Here is a 24,652-nt window from a genome sequence, read left to right as displayed (position 1 = left end):
AATCATAAACACGAAGCACTAGTCTGCTAAGCTTTGGGCTACTTAAAATCGCACCCACTCTGGCTACAAAACAATGTACAGCGTAAGTCTGTAGTGCCACCTCCCTTCTTTGTTTACCTCCGCGAGCGTAACCCTAGGAAAATTAATATATCCGAATAATGTTACAAAGAGACAGTTGAGGAGCGATGGTGAGCTATGTGTTTGCAACAACTACGAAAGCTGAGTACTTCGAGTCAAACGGACTGTCGTCATTTGGGGCAGTGAGCTGTCTGTGGTCTGATTGGATATGCCCAGAACTGTATCTTAACCTGAGTGATGGCCGGTCTTCTGAACAGTTTAATTTTAGTGGTGCGCAAATGAATGGGCGGACTGCACGTCAGGATTGACATTCGGCTAACCGTACACTGCTGCTTCTGAAAAATTATGTTCTTAATATTAAATTAATCCGATTAGCCAAGTCCCATTGCCTTTACAGAAACAGGAAATGTTTATTACGGTGTATGTTGACGGACCAGCGATCAACGAGACAACTGTGCGTCGCCACCAGAGATCTTGCGGCTGGCGTCTCAGGCAGGAAGCCGCAGAGCGCACATCTCTGAAATCACACCGTCGACTCTTAAACGACGTTTTATTGGTGCTGGTCATCAGAACAAACAAACTCCCATAGACAAACATTTGTTAAGTTGTGTTACTTAGGTCAAGTTAGTTTTCGATTTACCTTTCTCGTCCAGTAACATTGCTAATTAAAATTTCAAATTTTGTGTTGTTAGTGGCCATTTCAATGTCAGAACTTTACGTAGTTGTCACATAATAAAATGTGTCGTGCTGAGGACACTAATGCTCTATTACTTTGTTAATTAGTGGTCATTAAAAAGCCATAGCTTAAGAAAAATATATTGATGACACTGGGAACTAAGGTTAAATCATTTTGCTCTATTTATATTATGAAATCATGTTATTAAAGATAGTACTAGTGAATCAATAGAGGCATTTGTAATCAGTTAACAGCCGCTTGAAGTCAAAACTGTTTACAGACAAAATTATTTAAAGGCAGGGTACCACTCATTCCTTGGTGCTGACATTAACCTAATTCCAATGAAGGATCATTTACGTGTTTGTTGATTATGCTGCTTAATAATTTAAGTTTTCCACCAAGAACATTCTGAATACTAACAGATTTATGTTGCTAACAGTGATAAGCCAATACGCCTCAAATTTACTAGCTTCGTGAAAGAAACAAAGATTCATTGCCTGTCCATATAGACAGCCTCATTATGAAACAGTAACACAGAGTTATTCATTATTACACCAACACTTACACAAATAATACTAGTGTATATTTTACCTATTTATGTGTGATTGAAGTGTGTTTGTGAGTTTTATCAGTGATCGCAGTCAGTCTTTCTTAGTGACAGTCCCTATCTGCTTGAAAATAAGACACATCTTAGTTCAGGATAGAAACAGTATACTTAGGGTTGGATTAAATGGACAGGTAAGTGGCTTTTCAATCATAACTGCTTACGAGGTGTTTTCGTGAACGATATCCCACAAAAAGATTACGGGTTGCGTGCAGTAAGGAGCTTTCAGGTATTAAGAGCTAACAGACAAGGTGGGGGAAGCTATCAGCTGCGTATTTACTTCTACGCCACTGTGGAAACTATTATAGAAAAATGGTTTGAATGGCTCTGAGCACTATGGGACTTGACATCGGAGGTCATCAGTAGCCTAGAACTTAGAACTACTTAAACCTAACTAACCTAAGGACATCACACACATCCATGCCCGAGGCAGGATTTGAACCTGCGACCGTAGCGGTCGCGCGATTGCAGACTGAAGCGCCTAGAACCGCTTGGCCACTCCGGCCGGCAAACTATTATAGAACTCTTAGCCGAATGACTGTCTCTTCAGATTTTCATAAAAGAGTGTTAACCGAACAGCAGTTGCGGGCTTTCAATTCAATAAAATAATGAAATGATGTGGTATGGCCCTCAACTACGCACCCTCTGACTCAGTGTTGAAATATTAAAGGTTTAGGCTGGTTTCGTTGTCTAGGGGCTGGGATACGTAGTTGCCACATTACAAACCAAATACTGCTGAGTGTACAGTATACAATATGAACAGTGGTCGAAGGTTTCTATCACTCGGCAATTGCGAATGTAACGTAGAAATTTTGCAATTAAATAAAATCTGCAGATATTATCTTAACGACTTTAAGTAATGAGTATGATAGTAGAAGTACTTTTGAGAATGCGGTATATTTGTGCAAACTCTTATTGGTGTCGATGGTCTAGCAATTAAATAAAACATAAGTTGAATAAGATGAAGATGAAATGGGAGATATGATACTGCGTGAAGAGTTTGACAGAGCACTGAAAGACCTGAGTCGAAACAAGGCCCCGGGAATAGACAACATTCCATTAGAACTACTGACAGCCCTGGGAGAGCCAGTGCTGACAAAACTCTATCATCTGGTGAGCAAGATGTATGAGACAGGCGAAATACCCTCAGACTTCAAGAAGAATATAATAATTCCAATCCCAAAGAAAGCAGGTGTTGACAGATGTGAAAATTACCGAACAATCAGTTTAATAAGCCACAGCTGCAAAATACTAACGCGAATTCTTTACAGACGAATGGAAAAACTAGTAGAAGCCGACCTCGAGGAAGATCAGTTTGGATTACGTAGAAATATTGGAACACGTGAGGCAATACTGACCCTACGACTTATCTTAGAAGCTAGATTAAGGAAAGGCAAACCTACGTTTCAAGCAAAGGCAAACCTACGTTTCAAGCATTTGTAGACTTAGAGAAAGCTTTTGGCAATGTTGACTGGAATACTCTCTTTCAAATTCTGAAGGTGGCAAGGGTAAAATACAGGGAGCGAAAGGTTATTTACAATTTGTGCAGAAACCAGATGGCAGTTATAAGAGTCGAGGGACATGAAAGGGAAACAGTGGCTGGGAAGGGAGTGAGACAGGGTTGTAGCCTATCCCCGATGTTATTCAATCTGTATATTCAGCAAGCAGTGAAGGAAACAATAGAAAAATTCGGAGTAGGTATTAAAATCCATGGAGAAGAAATAAAAACTTTGAGGTTCGCCGATGACATTGTAATTCTGTCAGAGACAGCAAAGGACTTGGAAGAGCAGTTGAACGGAATGGATAGTGTCTTGAAGGGAGGATATAAGATGAACATTAACAAAAGCAAAACGAGGATAATGGAATGTAGTCGAATTAAGTCGGGTGATGCTGAGGGAATTAGATTAGGAAATGAAACACATAAAGTAGTAAAGGAATGAGACAGTTAAAGTAGTAAAGAAGTTTTGCTATTTGGGGAGCAAAATAAGTGATGATGGTCGAAGTAGAGAGGATATAAAATGTAGACTGGCAATGGCAAGGAAAGCGTTTCTGAAGAAGAGAAATTTGTTAACATCGAGTATAGATTTAAGTGTCAGGAAGTCGTTTCTGAAAGTATTTGTATGGAGTGTAGCCATGTATGGATGTGAAACATGGACGGTAAATAGTTTGGACAAGAAGAGAATAGAAGCTTTCGAAATGTGGTGCTACAGAAGAATGCTGAAGGTTAGATGGGTAGATCATATAACTAATGAGGAGATACTGAATAGGATTGGGGAGAAGAGAAGTTTGTGGCACAACTTGACTAGAAGAAGGGATCGGTTGGTAGGACATGTTCTGAGGCATCAAGGGATCAACAATTTAGTATTGGAGGGCACCGTAGAGGGTAAAAATCGTAGAGGGAGACCAAGAGGTGAATACACTAAGCAGATTCAGAAGGATGTAGGTTGCAATAGGTACTGGGAGATGAAGAAGCTTGCACAGGGTAGAGTAGCATGGAGAGCTGCATCAACCCAGTCTCAGGACTGAAGACCACAACAACAACAACAAAGTTGAATAACAGGGAAACAATTGATTCCTACTACATGTACTCAGTTATGAGCAACAACATAGTTCGCGAGATATTCACTTCTAAACCCATAGTATGTTCTCACTGAAGAAACCACCGAAATCTCACAAGTTCACAAGCTAGCGCTCTGAAATATTTCTATCACCCGCGACCACGAGGAAACCGCTCCACACTCTCCAAGTCTCTCTCGCGACTGTCCCTCGCGCCGCACCATTCAGGACTCCCCCTCCATTCACTTCGGTAGTCGCGTCCCTTAGTAATGAGCGCTGTGATTGGCGATAGCGCACCCCTCATGTCTCCAAGCCAGTGCACACTCACAAATATTTTGAAACACATGCAGAATACTGGAATTACATTTAAATAACTTGAAATTAAATAAATTGCCTACAGCTGGACCATAAACACGCTCTAATATAGATATTAAATACATAAACAAATTAAATAAACATATATAAAAGGAATAACAAGCAAAAGTAGGCCTGTAGCCTTAAGTCTCTCTGATTTGTAAAACACAGTAAATATTTGACCAATTTCTTCATGAATAGTATATATCGAATATAAACAAAGACATAGACGAATAAATATATTTATAAGCATGCTGCTTCCGTTTTTTCGTGTAACTGTGGAGTACGTATGGCCTGACACGATCGATAGTAATCAGCCACTTTGACCTCCAATAATTCATGTACTATTGAAGTTACAGGCATGTAATTTATACCAATTTAGTTTTACACTAATAGCTTTCTAAAGACACGTCGATCGACAAAATCTGATGAACCGTTTATATTTTGAAAATTCGTTGCTGAGTGTAACTTGTATAATTTATCATCCGATACTAAACTTTAATAAAGATAGAGAAAATCCGATGACACCATTAGAATCGTCGCGCAAATAATGATAATGTACATGTTTCTTTTTGAGGTATCTGATTCATCTGGCTACTATTAATTTCTATACGAACTGTGAAATGTCTGCCATTAAGGTTTCACAATGTCCGCCATCTTTGGCACTCCCGGCGTGTCGCTTTCATCGACACAGCGTCACCATGGAATTCCCAGCCAAGTGGTCCCTGGACCCCGGCTAACGTTCAGCACCACGTGGCCACCGATGAGCTGCGGCCCACGAAGACGTCACAGTGCGGCCACGCCAACTCCGAGCTTGGAATATTTCCAGGGCACCACAACTCGCCCGTTACCTCACACAGTGGTAAAATGGAAGGCAGTCAAGGTAAAGAAGAAGAAATTAGGACCATTTTAGTTTTCGTAATGTGACTGGATCAAGAATGCACTTTTTATGCTTATTTTTAAAAGTGAAGCCTCTTATTGATCTTTCCACCACCAGTTTTTGAGGATAATACTGCGATATTTGGGTATATTTATTTAGATTGACAAAATATAGACAATCAGTCACTGGCATCGGTCATTGATTCACGATGTTCTGTAGCCTGCATCTTCAAGTGGAGAATCTCCAGGGAAGGGGGCGAGGCAAGGTACCCATTAACGAAAGACAAGCACATAGAATAGGGTGTCAACTTACCGGCCTCCGTAGCTGAGGCTGCTAACTCATGCCTGTACGGTGACGCCAGACTGGGAGGTTAGGTGGTTCGAATCCTGGTGGTAGACGAAATTTTCGGTGTCAGTATTTGGTGGGTAAGCTAAGGAGAGGTTGTAGCAAAAGTGCCTGGTCATCAACCTTTGTATCGGTGTCCTGGCTTAAATACCAAACCTCTCCGTACTGTCTCGTTGAGTGATGACCTGTGATGCTCTTGATGGTGATACGTCCCTCATATGGAGATGCGAAGCTTCGAGGCATCCTCGGTGCTATTCGAGAGGAGTATGCCATGTGCCGGTGACAGGTTTCAACCTATCCCTTCCGTTCATCCTTAACGACACAAACACCGCACTACACTCGTAACACTGATGTACACGCTGCAAATTCCCACTCGACACACATCTCACACATCTGCAAGGAAAGGGGCCAACGTGCACGGGGGGTGAAGACCCTTTCCGAAAGGCCAGCAGTGCCGTACGACATTTACATTTCGCACAGAAACTTAATCTGAACAAGAGTGACCCCACTACTGAACCTTGTGGGATGTTCCTCTACTCTGAGGCTAGTTTCGAGCCTGCCATACAGTCTCTCAACGAGATCCTCTGTTATAACATTAAGACTCCAGCTTTGCGAGAGAGATGCCATAAGATTTTATTCTGCAGAGTAGAATTTTGTGATCCAGACAATCAACAGCTTGGCAAGAAACAAGTGTACCAACGAGTTATGTAGTATTCAGTCCACTTCATCCTTGACTGATTGAGACAACCACCGCTTTACATTGTTGTATTCAAAACAAAACAATCACTATTGTAACATTATTTTTATTTAAAAATAACGTGTTTCCCCGTTGGTTATGCATCATTAGATTATCTAAAAGGGAAAAAGGAGGCCAATTAAATAATTATCCTATAAATGTTCTAAGACATGGTTCTAAGCTGCGCAACCAACCACAAACAACACTCGGGTAAAACTGTCAAATGAAGTTCATTGCGCCGGCTGGCAAAGCTGTGTGTCAACCATATATGCACAAAACCGTCTGGATGAAAATTCGGTGGACCGAATAAGTACAAGGAACTGTGGGAACATAGATGAAAAAAACTCAGAAATCAACCCACAGCCACAACGGAAACTGGGTTTCACGAACTGATAAAGGAAACCAATGAAGATTTACAAATAAATACCTTTGAACTTATGCAGCCGCAAGCGGAGCACAGCGTTGCGGAACACGTACATCATATTCGTCTTTATGCGAAACAGAAGGACCGTCAAACCGGCAGCAAGGCTGGGATTACTAAACGCAGGATGGGCGCTTATAGCCGCACTAACACAATGAAAGCACAACGAATGGCGTTAGTATCTGAGGCCCACGAGAAAGACAGGCTGGGGCGCGTACGTCACGAAGGTGGGCCTGCGCTCGCTCGCTCGCTCAACTCGACAGACAAACTGTTTCTATACCTGTTAACACGTAACTAGGTGTGTACGTACGAACGAGAATTGCATCTTCTACTGGAATCCGCTATTGTGGAATCTTACTGTCATTAGCCCTACAGCTGTATATTGTGTATTGTGTATTAAACCGGGGACATAGAAACAACCCAACAACAGGCCACGGCAGTCCACCCACCCCACCGCCGACCCACATCGAACCCAGGGATACTGTGCGGTTCGGCCCCCAGTGCCGCTCGCTCCTTCCCCGCCTCCCCCCCTCCCTCCCTGGGAATGTCTCATATTCGATGAGTGTAGCCCCAAATGTTTACGTGGTAGAGTAATTCTGGTATACGAGTACGTGGAGACAGTGTTTGCGCAGCAATCGCCGACGTAGAGTATCTGAGGCGGAATAAGGTGAACCAGCCGCATTGGCTGAGATAGACGGAAAACCGCCTTAAAAACCATCCACAGGCTAGCCGTCACACCAGACCTCGACACTAATCCGCCGTGCGAATTCGTGCCGATGACCGGCATGCCTTCCCGCTCGGGAAGCAGCGCGTTAGACTGCGCGGCTAGTCGGTCGAGCAGCCCTACAATGGTCGGAAAGCCGCAAGCCTGCTTATAATTTCTTACAACTGTACTGGGGTACAGTAAAATTAAAATCACCTCAAAAAGGTTATCAGTTGCATAAGGCATCACTTCTTGTATGAAATGAGGACTGATAGCAGAAGAGACTAAATGCTGTAAACAAGCCGTTATACCATTTGTATCGAGTATTGATCGTAAATTAAATTTTGTTGTAGTACTGTTAAGCAGTAAGACTTCATACTAGCAGATTCCAGCAGAAGATGCAATTCTCGTTAGTACTTACACGCCCAGCTGCGAGTTAACAGCATTAGAAACGTAATTTGTCTGCTGAGCTGAGCGAGCGAGTGAGTTCAGGCCTACCTTCTTGACATACGCGCCGCTGCCTGTCTTTCTCGTGATCCTCATTAGTATCTGTAGTTACTTATATCTCTGAATGGCCGTTCATTGTAGATTTAATGGTTCTGTAGGCTGCTGGCTGTAGCAAATTTGCCGGCTCAGGCGTGTACAAGATCAATCGTTTCATACACAGGTCACACGCGTCGAATGTATAATACTGGGTTTAGTAAAAATATACTGAAGAGAAAAGGACAAGGTGAACACCACCCAGCGTTTTCGGAGCACCCGAAAGCTAGTGGCTATCAGCCGCCGATGCCGAGCAATTTAAAAGTACTCTATTCAGCCAAAAACGGAAAAATATACTGAACTTATCCGAGGAGATGGGAATTGCTATGTACTCGTGTGAAAATAGTGGTACCCTTCTTAATGATCAGCTGGTTAGCAAGAATCAGACATTTTATGATTTACTGATACCTGTTCAAAAATGGTTCAAATGGCTCTGAGCACTATGGGACTCAACTGCGGTGGTCATAAGTCCCCTAGAACTTAGAACTACTTAAACCTAACTAACCTAAGGACAGCACACAACACCCAGCCATCACGAGGCAGAGAAAATCACTGACCCCGCCGGGAATCGAACCCGGGAACCCAGAACGCTACCGCACGACCACGAGATGCGGGCTACTGATACCTGTCATAAGGTCCATACATTGACTTGGCACTGTCATTACAATAATTTGTTTTATCGTTTTATTCTCGTATTCTAACTTAAAATCTGTCCAGTGAATACCATTGGTTCTGGACCTTCTTTTTATCGTCTGTTTGTACGATATACAACTTGTTTTAATCCCATCACCTCTAAGTGGGTCCTGAAATGTTAAGATTTTTATTCCCTTCATAAACAGGCACTATAATTGGGTCAAAGCATTCTGCCCCTCAGACAACGATATCTAATTTTTTAACGTTTTAAGAATTGTAAAAATTTTATTGCAGCCTTGCACTTGGTTTATTTACGTAATTGCTCATGGACGCCGCTTTTGAATGCTTTATGTCGTACTTCCTGGCTAACTTTTAATATTACCGTCATTCTCCATAATACTGTTTGCCTAGTACTGTACGTACAGTAAGCATCATAGTGTTGCACCTGATTTGAGTGGCCCATATTACCTGTTCAATAATTTTAATTCTCGTTACATTTTAATATTAAACTAATTTTCTCCTTCTTATAAAGTATAGGTTAATCAGTTCCACGTTAGCCTTATCCGCGGCTTAAGTACTAGCTCCATCTATTGCGTTTTCGTTGTGCTATCGCGGCTACATGCGTCCATCCTGCGTGTAGCAGCCCAAGTCTCGCTGTCGGTTACACCGCTCACCTGTGGTCTGCTTGCGGCTATACAAGTTCAAAGGTATTTTTAGTTCTTCGTTGGTTTCCTTTATCAGCTTGTCAGACCTCGTTTCCGTTGTGGCTGTGGGTTTATTTCCAATTTTTTTCGTCTATGTTCCCACAGTTCTTTTTAGTTGTTCTGACGACCGGATTTACATCCTGACGGTTTTTTGTTTATGTAGTTGACATAGACGTTTGGCAGCCGTGCAATGAATTCCATTTGACAGTTTTACCAGAGTGCTGTTTACGGTTTTTGGCGCTGCATGGAACCATGACTTATAATGTTTATAGAACAGTTATTTAATTGGCCTCTTTTTTCGTTTTAGATAATTTGATGATGCTTAACCACGGGGAAACACGTTATTTTTAAATATAAATAACTTTCGTGATTGTTTTCTTTTCAATACAACAAGTTATATCTCTTTGTTTAGCTCTACCACGATGTCATTTCTTTCCGGAGAATCCACTACCAAAGCCAGACTGATAGGTAGTTAATAAGTTGCCCCATCCGTGTGGCTGACTAGCAGTCATTCCTCGCCAGACGACGCAGCTATGGCCTGGACAGGTTGATGTTCTGGTTGATCAATGTATCCACCAAAGACGTTTGAGACTTGAAAGGTCTTTGGAGACATGCAATTTCATTTGATTAAATGCCTGGGTTTCAGGTAGGATCCCATGTTTCGTTCGAAGTTGAAGTGCTATTCCAATACAAATGGGGAGCTTCTGCAATGATGCTGAATTTAATGGAGAACACCAGATGGGCTGAAGCGTGAATGGGAATTTGGATTGAGGGGCGAAGCTTGCTAGGGTATATACACTACTGGCCATTAAAATTGCTATACCAAGAAGAAATGCAGATGATAAACGGGTATTCATTCGACAAATATAATATACTAGAACTGACAAGTGATTACATTTTCACGCAATTTGGGTGCATAGATCCTGAGAAATCAGTACCCAGAACAACCACCTCTGGCCGTAATAACGGCCTTGATACGCCTGGCCATTGAGTCAAACAGAGCTTGTATGGCGTGTACAGGTACAACTGCCCATGTAGCTTCAACACGATACCACAGTTCATCAAGAGTAGTGACTGGCGTATTGTGACGAGCCAGTTGCTCGGTCACCATTGACCAGACGTTTTCAACTGGTGAGAGATCTGGAGAATGTGCTGGCCAGGGCAACATCGAAGATTTTCTGTATCCAGAAAGGCCCGTACAGGACCTGTAACATGCGGTCGTGCATTATCCTGCTGAAATGTAGGGTTTTGCAGGGAACGAATGAAGGGTAGAGCCACGTGTCGTAACACATCCGAAATGTAACGTCCACTGTTCAAAGTGCCATCAATGCGAACAAGAAGTGACCGAGACGTGTAACCAATGGCACCGCATAACATCACGCCGGGTGATACGCCAGTATGGCAATGACGAGTACACGACGTCGCCAAACACGGATGCGACCATCGTGATGCTGTATATAGAACCTGGATTCATCCGAAAAAATGACGTTTTGCCATTCGTGCATCCAGGTTCGTCGTTGAGTACACCATCGCAGGCGCTCCTTTCTGTGATGCGGCGTCAAGGGTAACCGCAGCCATGGTCTCTGAGCTGATAGTCCATGTTGCTGCAAACGTCGTCGAACTGTTGGTGCAGATGGTTGTTGTCTTGCAAACGTCCGCATCTGTTGACTCAGGGATCAAGACGTGGCTGCACGATCCGTTACAGCCATACGGATAAGATGCCTGCCATCTCGACTGCTAGTTATACGAGGCCTTTGGGATCCAGCACGGCGTTCCGTATTACCCTCCTGAATCCACCGATTCCATACTCTGCTAACAGTCATTGGATCTCGACGAACGCGAGCAGCGATGTCGCGATACGATAAACCGCAATCGCAATTGGCTACAATCCGACCTTTATCAAAGTCGGAAACGTGATGGTACGCATTTCTTCTGCTTACACGAGACATCACAACAACGTTTCACCAGGCAACGCCGGTCAACTGCTGTTTGTGTATGGGAAATCGGTTGGAAACTTAACTGATGTCAGCACGTTGTAGCCGGCCGGTGTGGCCGTGCGGTTCTAGGCGCTGCAGTCGGGAACCGCGTGACCGCTACGGTCGCAAGTTCGAATCCTGCCTCGGGAATGGATGTATGTGATGTCCTTAGGTTAGTTAGGTTTAAGTAGTTCTATGTTCTAGGGGACTGATGACCTCAGATGTTAAGTCCCATAGTGCTCAGAACCATTTAAGCGAGCACGTTGTAGGAGTCGCCACCGGCGCCAATCTTATGTGAATGCTCTGAAAAGCAAATCATTTTCATATCACATCATCTTCTTCCTGTCGCGTCTGTAGCACATCATCTTCGTGGTGTAGCAGTTTTAATGGCCAGTAGTGTATGTAACACTATTGTTTTAAAATTTGTGTAGATAACTTGGTTTCCAGTCACAAAAGCTTCTCTATGATCGCACAGTTTGGCAACAAACCTCACGTAACGTATTATTTCGCCAAATATTGGCGAAGATAGTTGGCGATGTACAGTGGAATATATTCTGATGCAGCCTTCTCGGAAATCATTTCTGTTTCTCTCCCGATGGGCCGATTTTAGCTGCACTGGGAACTATTGTTTGTGTGCAGCTGCCAAGAGGTGCTCGAAGGTCAAAGAAAAACTAACGGAATACAAAGTACTGTACGCTTTAAATACAACCCTTCCTTTAAGCAATTAGCTGAATCCTTGTGGACGCTGTAATTTCAATTCTTTCTTGAAAGTTTATTTGCAATCGCAAGTTTTCCTTCGCCTTTCCTTTTCATGCGTTTTATCAAAATAACAATAACATAAAGTACTGAGCATTATATCGAATTATTTGCGGTGCAAGTAACGTAAAAATTGAAAATACAAAGGGACTCGTCCCGACCACCGTCGTATTAACGTCTTGTACTCTTCCCGCTGCACCAGCCGTTGCGTGATAACTACAGAAACAGAAATGGCTCATATTATTTTGTCTAAACGGTTGGTGTTATTTTGTGTAAAAGCTTGATCATCTGGAGCTCCTACTTTTGTCAGTTTCATTTATGGCCAAGCCCTGTATTTTCCATGAATCGATGATGAGTATGCGCGATCCCCTTGGGCGGTGCGACTCGACTGCGCAGTCCAGTCAACGTTCGGATGATTGTGGGCAGATAATCCAGTTATTCGTTTTATTGCGACTGGTACGAAATAATCCCTTTCCTAAACAGTTATTAACTGTCAATTTAGTCACATCCGTAATTACCGTCAGACGGTGGGTGTCGCATCAGGAGATGTAACATTGGACAAAGAATTATGCTCAAAATGTTCAAATTGTGTGAACTCCTAAGGGACCAAATTGCCGAGGCCATCGGTCCCTAGACTTACACGCTACTAAAACTAACTTTTGCTAAGAACAACACACACACACCCATGCGCGAGGGAGGACTCGAATCTCTGGCTGGAGGAGCAGCGCAGTCCGTGACAAGACGCCTTAAACCGCGCGGCCACTCCGCGCGGCGAGAATTATGCCAAAGACATCGCTGATACGTGGCTTAGTCGTAGCCTCGCAGCCTGAGGGATTGTTTCCAGGAGCGCTAGATGGACAAGGTATACAAAAAAATGGTTCAAATGGCTCTGAGCACTATGGGACTTAACATCTATGGTCATCAGTCCCCTAGAACTTAGAACTACTTAAACCTAACTAACCTAAGGACATCACACAACACCCAGTCATCACGAGGCAGAGAAAATCCCTGACCCCGCCGGGAATCGAACCCGGGAACCCGGGCGCGGGAAGCGAGAACGCTACCGCACGACCACGAGCTGCGGACAAACAAGGTAAACAGGTGAACTCCTGTCAAGCTGGGAAGGTAGAAGTTAACGTAATGAAAGGGAGGAGTGAGTGTCGTGCTCGGATAGCTGCCGGCACGGTAGCTCAGCGTGTTCGGTCAGAGTGTTTTGCTACCCTCTGTAATAAGAAAAATGAGTGAACGGATCAACGAACAACCTGAACGGGTGTCATCGGACGTCCGCCACGAACAAATTCAGCGAACAATATAGAACAAAATGAGGTCAAAAAAGAAAAAAAAATAGCTTAGTCGCTAAGGCACTTGATTGTTAAAGACAAAGATCCTAGGTTTTTGTTCCAGTCCAGCCTCGACATTGTTATTACAGCATTTCAGGACGTCAGGAGGTTTGTGGATGTACAGATGAGGTTCAGAATGTCTTTGCAGATCATAAACAAACGCTCCTAGCTCAGCTCACGATCTTCACGGAGTGAGAGTTCACGGGCAGTTACTTCCAACTTCTTGTCTCAAAACACAGTTTTGAAACCTTAACAACATGTAAGTATTATGTACTCTCAATTATACTTTTGCATCACTGAAATCCAGTACTGCCAGTTTACTTAAAACTTCTACGCCTATAACAGAAGACACGTGCAGAAAAATGGGCTAACCCTTAAATGTAAACGCTAAGAGATAAGAGTTGCCATCTGTTGCTGGGTACGGGAATATAAAAATTGACATTGGTCTCACCCAGCAACAGATGGCAACACTTATCTCTAAGTTTTTATACTTTAGCGTTTGCCCGTTTTTCCTCGCATGTATTCAATTGCGTATTTGGCAAGGAGAGAGGCGATCAGTAGATACCCCGCCAACTTACGCTCTTGGTACATGTAGTCCAGGCTAGTTCGCCTGGGAACTACTATTTCTTCACAGTTGTTTCACTAATAGAATTAGGAAGACTATTTTTCACTAATAGAATTTAGAAGACTATTTTTCGACCGTGACTGTCCCAAAAAATATGTAAAGGTTTTTTTTTTAAATTACCGCTACCAGTCACAAATTATGTCAACTATTGTATTACTTATTTATTTAGCGACATGTTTCGAGGGTTAAACCTCATCTTCAGGCTAAATGGCATTCCAAAAACAACTTTACATATTCTTTTCGTAAATGCTGTGGTCATCCTGTGGAAGAAGAGAAAACTTAGTAAGAGGCGATGTCACTTTGGATGGTGGACTGATGTTTGCACGAAAATGTTGTGTAACGGTCACTCCCTTTGTTCTTCTGTCGTGGCAGTCTCGCTGTGATGTGTTGCGGTGTTTCCATTTCCGTGGCTCTCTTGGTCGCTGTTCACAAATTGTCACTAACATAGCAGTAACTTGGAAACACGATCACAAACAGTTCTGTAGTGCAGTGGACAAGATGGCGGTCGAAATACAACTGGTTTCGATTTGTCGATCTATGTCGTGTCAGATGTGTACCTGTCGTCTGCACGTCTTGTTATCGTATTACAGATGTAGGTTGACGAAATACATTACAAATTGGGCACCTGTTAAAATATTGTAGAACGCATCATGATATAAACTATTTATTTTACATATTTCTAAACTATTGCTGGGGCTAAAGTCAAACGACTGTCATGTTATGTATCTTTTATTCTAGGAGTACTGTAGTGAAATGGGAAAAGAAATGCGAATTTTTGAAGTCTGTCGTTTAATTCAGGATCTCGTTACTCCCCATGTGGCAAAATGTACAAACAAGACGTAAGCCTAGCAAAGGGAAGTCATATAAGTGGAATCATTGCAGAAATCTTCATTAACCACCATGAAAATAAACTTCTCAACAACAAAGACATAATAACCCAGAAAACAGTACACTACTGCAGATATGTTGATGACACGTTCCTTGTATACAATGGAACTGATGAAGAAATAGAAACTCTATTAAACAGATTCAATAATTTACACGACAACATCGAGTTTACCAGAGAACATGAAAGATAATAAAATTAATTTTCTAGACATGACGATAAGTAACACAGACCAAACCCTAAATATCAATGTATACAGAAAACCAGCATACACAGAAAGTCATTAATAAATCCTCCACACATCCCAACTCACATAAACAAGCTGCATTCAGATCCTTCTTAAACAGAGCACAGAAATTCCCACTTAATGCTGCCGTTTATGATTCAGAAATGAACACTATCAAATACATTGCACGTAATAATGGCTATCACGAACATGAAGCAGACACACTATCACAATGCACAACTAAAAATAACAGCAAACAATGTGACACAGCTTCCTCACACAACATCCAAAAACCCAAGTACATAACGTAACCATATTTAGGCGACATATCGGACAAAATAGCCGAGCTGTTCAAGAAAACAGACATCAGGATCACCTTTGCCATCAACAACAACTTAAAGAACAAACTGATACATGACATCTCACATCCCACAGACAAACTTAACAAAGCAGGAATTTATAAAATTACATGCAGCATTTGCAACAAATATTACATTGGCCAAACGGGATGAAATTTTAAAATCTACTTCAAAGAACACATTGACTGTTTCAGACTTGGCAAACCGAATATATCAGCTATAGCGAAACATATAAATGAAATAGGACACACGGTTACAATAGACAACGATCTCAAAGTACCACATAACTTAGAAAAGAGCTGGAAAATGGACATCTTGGAAGAAATGGAAATATTCATCCATGGCCACATCGGGAATAACGAGATCCTGAATGAAACGACAGACTTCAAAAATTCACATTTCTTTTCCCATTTCACTACAGTACTCCCAGAATAAAAGATACATAACATGACAGTCGTTTGACTTTAGCCCCAGGAATAGCTCAGAAATATGTAAAATAAATAGTTTTTATCATGATGCGTTCTATAATATTTTAACAGGTGCCCAGTTCGTAATGTATTTCGTCAACCTACATCTGTAATACGATAACAAGACGTGCAAACGACAGGTAAACATCTGACACCACATAGATCGACAAATCGATAGACGAATCGAAACGAGATCTATTTCGACCGCCATCTTGTCCACTGCATTACAGAACTGTTTGTGATCGTATTTCCAAGTTCCTGCTATGTTAGTGACAATTTGTGAACGGCGACCAAGAGAACCACGGAAATAGAAACACCGCAACACATCACAGCGAGACTGCCACGCCAGAAGAACAAAGTGAGTGACCGTTACACAACATTTTCGTGCAAACATTAGTCCAACGTCCAAAGTGACATCACCTCTTACGAAGTTTTCTCTTCTTCCACAGGATGACCACAGCATTTACGAAAAGACTATGTAAAGTTGTTTTTGTAATGCCATTCAGCCTGAAGATGAGGTTTAACCGTCGAAACATGTCGCTAAATAAATAAGTAAAACAATAGTTGACAAAGTTTGTGACTGGTAGTGGTAATTTAAAAAAACCTTAACATGTTTCGCTAACATTTACTATTTGTCGTCACACATCGAACTCGAGGTTTTGACGAATATAGTATTATGGTCTAAACTCCAGAGAGGACTCTAGTTTCCTTTCTACGATCGCTGAATACTGACAGCAAACTCGTAGACAGACAGACACACACACACACACACACACACACACACACACTCAATCAGAGAGAGAGAGAGAGAGGGGAGGGGGGGGTGGCCACGCACCTGTAGAGGTTGTAGCACTCCGCGGACGGGATGTTGTCCTGGTTGAGTCGCGCCGTGTCGTCCGCCGACGCCGTCGCGTGGTACGACAGGCACTCCAGCGCCACCTTCTGCTTCGCCATCAGCTTGCCTGCGCAGTGGTGCAAGGAGTCACAAGGGCAGGCGGACATTAAACAGCGTTCTCACTCACTGTCAAGAAAAATATACTCCGACAGTTACACCAAGAAGCACCAGACCGATACTTATCAGTCTCTGTGTAGATATTCATTACACAACGCTTGTTAGATGATTATACTCATTCCATTCGGAACTGATGTACATGATCAGCATCAGTGCGACCCGCAGCCCCCCGTCCCTCGAGGCCTAAGATGTACAGGGGTGTGCTTACAAGTAAGACCTTTTTTCTGTGAAAGCTCTTAAAACTTCCAGAATGAGATTTTCACTCTGCACCGGAGCGTGCGCTGATATGAAACTTCCTGGCAGATTAAAACTGTGTGCTGGACCGAGACTCGAACTCGGGACCTTTGCCTTTCGCGAGAAAGTGCTCTACCAACTGAGCTACCTGAGAACGACTCACGCCCCGTAAAGGTCCGGAGTTCGAGTCTCGGTCCGGCACACAGTTTTAATCTGCCAGGAAGTTTCTCTTAAAACTTTCGAATAAAACGAACGTTATTAACATTCTACATCCTTATTATTCATATATCTATATTTATTTTTCAACAGAGTCATCCTGACAAAGAACAGATTTCTCCCAACGAGAGACCAGTTTGTTGATACCGTCAGTGTAGGATGTTTGACTTTCATGACGGAGCCACAACCTCACCTCTGCTTGTACCGCTTCATGGCTATCAAAGAGAAGTCCTCCAAGGGGTTCTGTAAGTTTTTCAAAAAGATGAAAATCGGATGGGACGAATGCCGTACTGGATGGAGGATGATCGCTGACAGTGAAACCAGGGTGTCCGATTGTTGCAGATGCCGCAGCACTCGTGTGTGGTGTGGCATTGTCATGATGAAGCTGGTGGGTTCTCCACATGTGGACGAACTCTTCCATTCGAAACTCGATTACAGCAAGCTAATTCTCACTCATCGAAATAATAACGTTACACATCGCCATGTTACACGCTTCAGTTCGGATGTCTCTAGCGGCAGTGGGTTGCAGATATGCAGACATGAAGGACAGAGAGATAGGATGTTAATAACATTTGTTTCATTTAAAAACCTTTAAAAGAGTTTTCACATAAAAAGTCGGAGGTATTACTTTTGAGGACACCCTCGAACTCCTGTATTCGTTGTGTCACGGAATCAAACAGCCCCCCCCCCCCCCCCCCTGTCTCTCCAATGCCGTTTCGGGGAATTTGTTGCCACGCATCAAATATTTACTATATCAGTTTACGAAGATTGCAGGCTGGTATGAAAGCATATGCCTTCCCGTTGTAATATTACAGCTACGGCGAGCTTTTTTCTTTCGTGTTTATTTTGGAGGGTGGCGATTTCGCAGCTATATTTTCAGTTACTGAAATTCCAACTGCTAACATGCATCTGTACATAAGTGTCCACTTCAAAATGGCCCGATGTTCAGACCTGGAGGGGACTTCCACTAATTTTTCGGGTTATTCTATTTTAAAATGTCTAATTACTGTTATAGATAAAATTGTGTAGTTGTAAATGTCTGTATAAAAGGCAGAATCAGTGGCGCAGGAATTCGGTGGGAGTGTTGTTCGGCTGGGTGCTGTGTACGTGCGGACTCCTAATCAAGTACTTTGGTTTGTTAACCAAAAGCTTACAGTGCCAGAGCGTAAGCAGAACAAAATGAGACAAGAAGTCACTCTAAATTCTCCATATAAATTAAATTCTGCTGTGACAGTATAAAACTGATAAAAATAAGTACTGATCTCACAATAGTAAAGTAAATAAAACTCCAGGGGGCTCCAAGTACTATATAATAGAAATCTATATACGCATATAAGTTGTAATGACTGCTTCGCCCCACTGATACTAGCTTTACAAATGAGAGTACTGAAATAATCTTGCAACAACATTCATTGAGGCGACAGAAGTCATGGGATACCACCTAACACTGTGTAGGACGTCCTTTTTCACGGCATAGCGCAGCAACTCGACGTGGAATAGACACAACAAGTCGTTGGAAGTCCGTTGCAAAAATGCTGAGCCGTGCTGCCTCTATAGCCGTCCATAACCGAGAAAGTGTTGCTAGTGTAGGATTTTGTGCACGAACTGATTTCTCAATTACGTCCTATAAATGTTCGATGGGATTAATTTCGGGCAATATGGATGGACAAATCATTCACTCAAATTGTTGAGAATGTTCTTCAGACCATCTGCGAACAATTATGGCCCGGTGACATTTTTTGGAAGGTGAAGTCCATGAATGGCTGCAAATGGTCTCCAAGAAGCCGAACGTAATCGTTTCCAGTCAACAGTTCATTCAGTTGGACCAGAGGATTCACTCCATTCCATTTAAACAAAGGCCATACCATTATGGAACCACCACCAGCTTGCACAGTGTCTTTTTGACCACTTGGGTGCGTGGCTCCCTGGGGTCCGCACCACACTAGAACCCTCCCATTAGCTCTTCTCAACTGAAATCTAGACTCATCATATCAGACCACGCTTTTCCAGTCGTTTAGGATGCAACTGGTATGGTCACGAGTCCAAGCGAGGGGCTACAGCTGATGTGCTGTTAGCAAAGGCACTGACATCGTTGCCTGCTGCCATAGCCCATTAACGTCAAATTTCCCCACATCGTTCTAAAGGATACGTTCGTCGTACGTGTTACATTGATTCCTGCTTTTATTTGACCCTGTGTTGCTTGTGCGTTAGCACTGACAACTCTACGCAAACGCCGTGCGGTCGTTCACTGAAGGCCGTCGGCTACTACGTTGGCCGTGGTGGGGGCTAATGCCTGAAATTTGGTATTGTCGGCACACTCTTGACACTGCCGATCTCGGAATACTGAATTCCTTAACGATTTTCGAAATGGGATGTTCCATGCGTCTAGCTCCAACTACCATTCCGCGTTCAAACTTTTTAAATTCTCGTCGTGCTGCCATAATAACCTCGGACACTTTTTACATGAATCGCCTGAGTACAAACGACAGCTTTGCCAATGCACTGGCCTTTTATACCTTGTTTACACGACAGTACTAAAAATGGTTCAAATGGCTCTGAGCACTATGGGACTTAATATCTTAGGTCATCAGTCCCCTAGAACTTAGAACTACTTAAACCTAACTAACCTAAGGACATCACACACATCCATGCCCGGGGCAGGATTCGAACCTGCGACCGTAGCAGCAGCGCGGTTCCGGGCTGAAGCGCCTATAACCGCTCGGCCACCACGGCCGGCACACGACAGTACTGCTGTCTGTATATACCGGGCCGGCCGGTGTGCCCGAGCGATTCTAGGCGCTACAGTCTGGAACCATGCGACCGCTACGGTCGCAGGTTCGAATCCTGCCTCGGGCATGGATTTTTGTGATGTCCTTAGGTTAATTAGGTTTAAGTAGTTCTAAGTTCTAGAGGACTGATGATCTTAGCAGTTAAGTCCCATAGTGCTCAGAGCCATTTGAACCGTTGGTATATACCGGATGAATCACTAACTATTGTCACCAAGAATAACTCCGAAAGTATGACAGGAGCTGAAAAGTTTGTAGGACGAAAGTTGCATGGGACAACGGGGGCCATAACATGACTTGGGTTTTTGTTGCTGGGTGGGGTCGTTGTTGTTTTTTGGGGAAGGGGACCAGACAGCGAGGTCATCGGTCTCATCGGATTAGGGAAGGACGGGGAAGGATGTCGGCCGTGCCCTTTGAAAGGAACCATCCGGGCATTTGTGTGGAGCGATTTAGGTCAATCAGGGAAAACCTAAATCAGGATGGCCGGACGCGGGACTGAACCGTCGTCCTCCCGAATGCGATAGGTGGGGTCGCTTCAGAGATATGGTCAACTTTTTTTTTTAATGGGGTGCTATAGTTTGGTACTTATCTTCTGATAGCGGCTATCGAGACAAATCCAATGATGTGTATCAGTAAGGTCTTCGAAGGTCAACGAAGGTCATAAAGGTGGCATGAACGTCCATTTACGGAAGGTGTTCTAAGTGATGACCATTGGTATCAATGCAGTGCTGCAATCTTCTTATCATGGATTGAGTGGAATCCTTATCACGTCGGCACGTATCGAAGCACATGCCCTGACAATGTTTCGTCAAGAGTAAGGTCTGAGAGAAATGTCGTTGTGTCAAGTGTAAGGTGTTTTAATTGTGGACATAGCGCGAATGTGTAGAGGTGAAGCCGCAAGTCAGAGAGTAATAGGGATGATATGAACTACTGACGGTTTAATAGGAATTGTAATAGAGCTATTATAGGACAGCACCATGGGTATAGGAATAACAGTAGTGGTGGTCTGGTTGGCGCTAAGCACCCATTTAACTTAAGAGGGAGCGCCAGACCCGCCCAAAGGCGTACTCAATAAAAGTAAGTGCTCTGTAAACAAATGCAGACGTGGAATGCCCCATAGTGGGTGCAGCAGGTGGCAGAGAGTATAAGTTTTTGTTGGACACAGGGGCGCACGTGCCAGTGACCCCGAGACGCTACTTGGCAGAATGGCGATGAGACTCACTACAGTATACGTTGCGTCGGGCAGGGCATAGTGATATTCGAGCACTGGCGTCAGTAATGATCAGCGTTTCGTTAGAGACAACCACGTTTAAGCAGTGTGTGGAAGTAGGTTCAGACGTAAGCAAGAGCGCCAGCATTATCCGGGGTTAGACTTTCTGAATCAATATCATGCCATAACTGATCTTTGCCGATGTATAGTTAGACTTAGTGGGAAGACTTCGCTGCTAGGGGAAGCTGTCCTCAATGTTGATCTGTTGTGAGAAATGTCTAATGTGGATGGCAGTCCAAATAAACCACGAAAAATGACATTAAGGCTCAGTTTATATGATGATGTGTCAAGTGGCACCGGGAAGTCGCTGTGAGTGAGTGTGGAGCCTGATATGCCGATTGATATGTGTAGTGGAACTACTGGAAGATAGTGAGATATTAGATTTTGCATGTTGTTTAGCAAGACATAGTATTTTACTCATAGAAGGATGGGATAGATTCAGTGTGCTACCCATTAATGTGAATAATTTCGGCGAAGAGAAAGTTAAGTTGTTAAAGGGAACTTTAGTGGCAAAGTTGGAAATTCTGGAAGAAGAAGATTGATGCACAGAAGGTGTGGGCACAGGATGCTGCTAGGACTGCATTGCTTGAGCAGGTGAAGAGTTTAAATGGGACCAAGAGGGCGCAGATGGAGGAGACATTGTTAGAATTTCAAGACCTGTTATTTAAACATGGGCCGTTTACCTGTGTTGCCTGGAACGTAACACAGGATTCCTATGGAGAACAAAGCACTGGTTTATCAGAAGGTGTACAGAATACCACAGCCATTTCACATTCAGGAGCTAACAACGATTATCACACCTCAGAATCCATGGACTCTGTCCATCCTCGAGCACCCTGTCGTTCACCGCCGACCACAGCCTCATGGACCTCACCGATATAAGAACATTTCGGTGCAATCTTCAGTGACTGACTTTTCAGCCCGAACCAAGTAGTATGACTCACGCCCCAATAACTTTTTTTGTATCATGTTCATTAGATTTAATAAATATCATCTTTCCAGAATGAGATTTTCACTCTGCAGCGGAGTGTGCGCTGATATGAAACTTCTTGGCAGATTAAAACTGTGTGCCGGACAGAGACTCGAACTCGGGACCTTTGCCTTTCGCGGGCAAGTGCTCTACCAGCAGGAGAGCTTCTGTGAAGTTTGTATGGTAGGAGACGAGGTACTGGCGGAAGTAAAGCTGTGAGGTGAGTCGTGCTTGGGTGGCTCAGATGGTAGCGCACTTACCCGTGAAAGGCAAAGGCTCCGAGTTCGAGTCTCGGTTCGGCACACAATTTTAATCTGCCAGGAAAGTTTCGAACATCATCTTTCCTTGCTACCTGGGCACTTCAATTTGTAGTGTCTTGTTCCCCAAGTCACAAACACAAAAGAACTCGAGATATCAACCTAGCTTCCAGTAATCTGTCACGGTTCGCGGAGACACTCTGGATGTAACTTCTGCCTGAATTTCAGCTCTTGTCATCCGTCTATTCCTGAGAGCCAACCGAACAGTCCTACGATCTCCTCGTGGCGGAATCCTTACCACACAATTGTCTCGAGTCACCGCGCGTTCTCCACTGAGTGCAGCAGTCCGTGTGATCTGTCGGTATGAAGCGCCCGCGGATCTCATGTCAATGATTCCATCTTTCTGAAAGTCTAAATGATAGCGTTTAGCTCACATGCAGAACGTTTGGGCAGGCTGTGTTGCAATGTCCAACTGTGAAGTCTTAGTAACATTAGAAACAACCAATAGCCAACATGTACACACATCATTCTTTACCTTTGGAATGACTATTTTCCGCACTGAAAATACTCGAAGTAAGCTCGCATAAGGATGAAGTTTTAATCGACGCATCCCACAGGCATTGGTACACTGGTGATCCGTTTGATGGCATTCATTCAAGGCTTCCCTGAAATAACACTCTCATTTCCGTCAGTGAAAAAGTTAAATGAAAAACGAAATTAGCGGTACGAGCAAGCTGCCGGCTTCTGTTGGTCGGACGTTACATCCGTTGTGCCATGAAGACCGTGATTCGCTTTGAAAGAGCGTCATGGAAACCTAACCTCTCCTGCAGTAAGTTGGCTCACAACTGTTGCAACAATTGCTGAACGTGCTGGATGTTGCTAATAAAAAGGAAGGAAGATTAGTGTTTCAAGTCCCGTCGACATCAAGGTGATTAGAGACGGAGCGCAAGCTCAGAGTGTGTCAATGATTGGGGAGGAAATCGGCCGTGCCCTTTCAAAGGAAGCAACCCAGCATTTGCCTGGGGTGATTTTGGGAAATCACGGAAAACCTAAGTCTGGGTAGCCGGACCTGGGTTTGAACCGTCGTGATCCCGAAAGCGAGTCCAGTGTGCTAACCACTGCACCACCTCACTCTGTCGGAATATTGCTATCGGGGTTCGAGCTGGAGGCCTGTCTGGTACCACAGTAATTCTATTACGGATAGGTCGGGGAATGTTGCTGGCCAATGGAACACCTTAACATATGGAAGCAGCTCATAGAGACACGTGCCGTAAGCCGGCGAGTGGTACAAGGACACTGTCATAAGAGCTGTTGCGTGAGGACGCAGGGTATCTGTGACATATTGGTGGCCTTCCAGAGGTGCCGTAAAGCCATACCCGACGGATTCCCACGTCACCGGCGTGACTCTACGAAACACTGGCGTAAAGTGTTCCCTCTGCTCCGCGTCGCCATATTCGCAGACGACGCTGAAAACGTCTCAGCGGCACTCGTCAGCAGACGGTGCTTCTTGGGTACAGCACCACTCCAAAAACAGCCGTCTGTGTTGTGTGTTAATGGCAGTCTACTCGTAGGACACATTCCTTAGGCCAACTTCTGACGGTCATCAGTCAATGGTGCTGTGTGACAAGGTATGTTCTGGTGAGCCCATTACTCAAGCCCATATTGTAAATAATGATGTGAATGGCTTGCGACGTGCCTGGTACACAGTAGCACGATTCACCCTCGGTGTGGTCAGACATGGCCGATGTGCGTGGTTTCCCTCACGTTTTCACTTAGTCCAACAACAGGCCACTGTTAAATGCGAGCGCCCCGCACACTTGGACGTCGCTCGAGTTTACCTGCAACCCACAGGCAGACCCACGACGATGCGCTCCCAGTATCTGTCAGGTGCCGATAGACTTGTGTTATGGGAGCACGCTGCGTTGTCTGCGGTACTGGACAGTGCTCTCTAAGATGGCTGGCGCATCACACCCACATATGTAGCCAGCCATGCATGGGAGTATGGCCTCATGGTGCGTACACTGATTCACTTTGGTGTCCTT

General features: G+C 43.8%; 1 protein-coding gene across 1 annotated transcript in view; it reads right to left on the bottom strand.

Moving 5' to 3' along the window:
• LOC126176335 (cGMP-specific 3',5'-cyclic phosphodiesterase) overlaps window positions 1-24,652 on the bottom strand; it is a gene marked incomplete at its 3' end in the record, with an annotated part of 587,168 nt that overhangs the window by 71,952 nt on the left and 490,564 nt on the right. The window contains exon 12 of the mRNA XM_049923487.1: window positions 16,701-16,827. Coding sequence (XP_049779444.1) covers window positions 16,701-16,827 — 127 coding nt within the window. The remainder of the gene's footprint in view (window positions 1-16,700; window positions 16,828-24,652) is intronic.

This window comes from Schistocerca cancellata, chromosome 3, assembly GCF_023864275.1.
Source record: "Schistocerca cancellata isolate TAMUIC-IGC-003103 chromosome 3, iqSchCanc2.1, whole genome shotgun sequence".
Classification (NCBI taxonomy): domain Eukaryota; kingdom Metazoa; phylum Arthropoda; class Insecta; order Orthoptera; family Acrididae; genus Schistocerca; species Schistocerca cancellata.
Note: the sequence above shows the minus strand (reverse complement) of the source record. Positions and strands in the feature narration are given on the sequence as shown.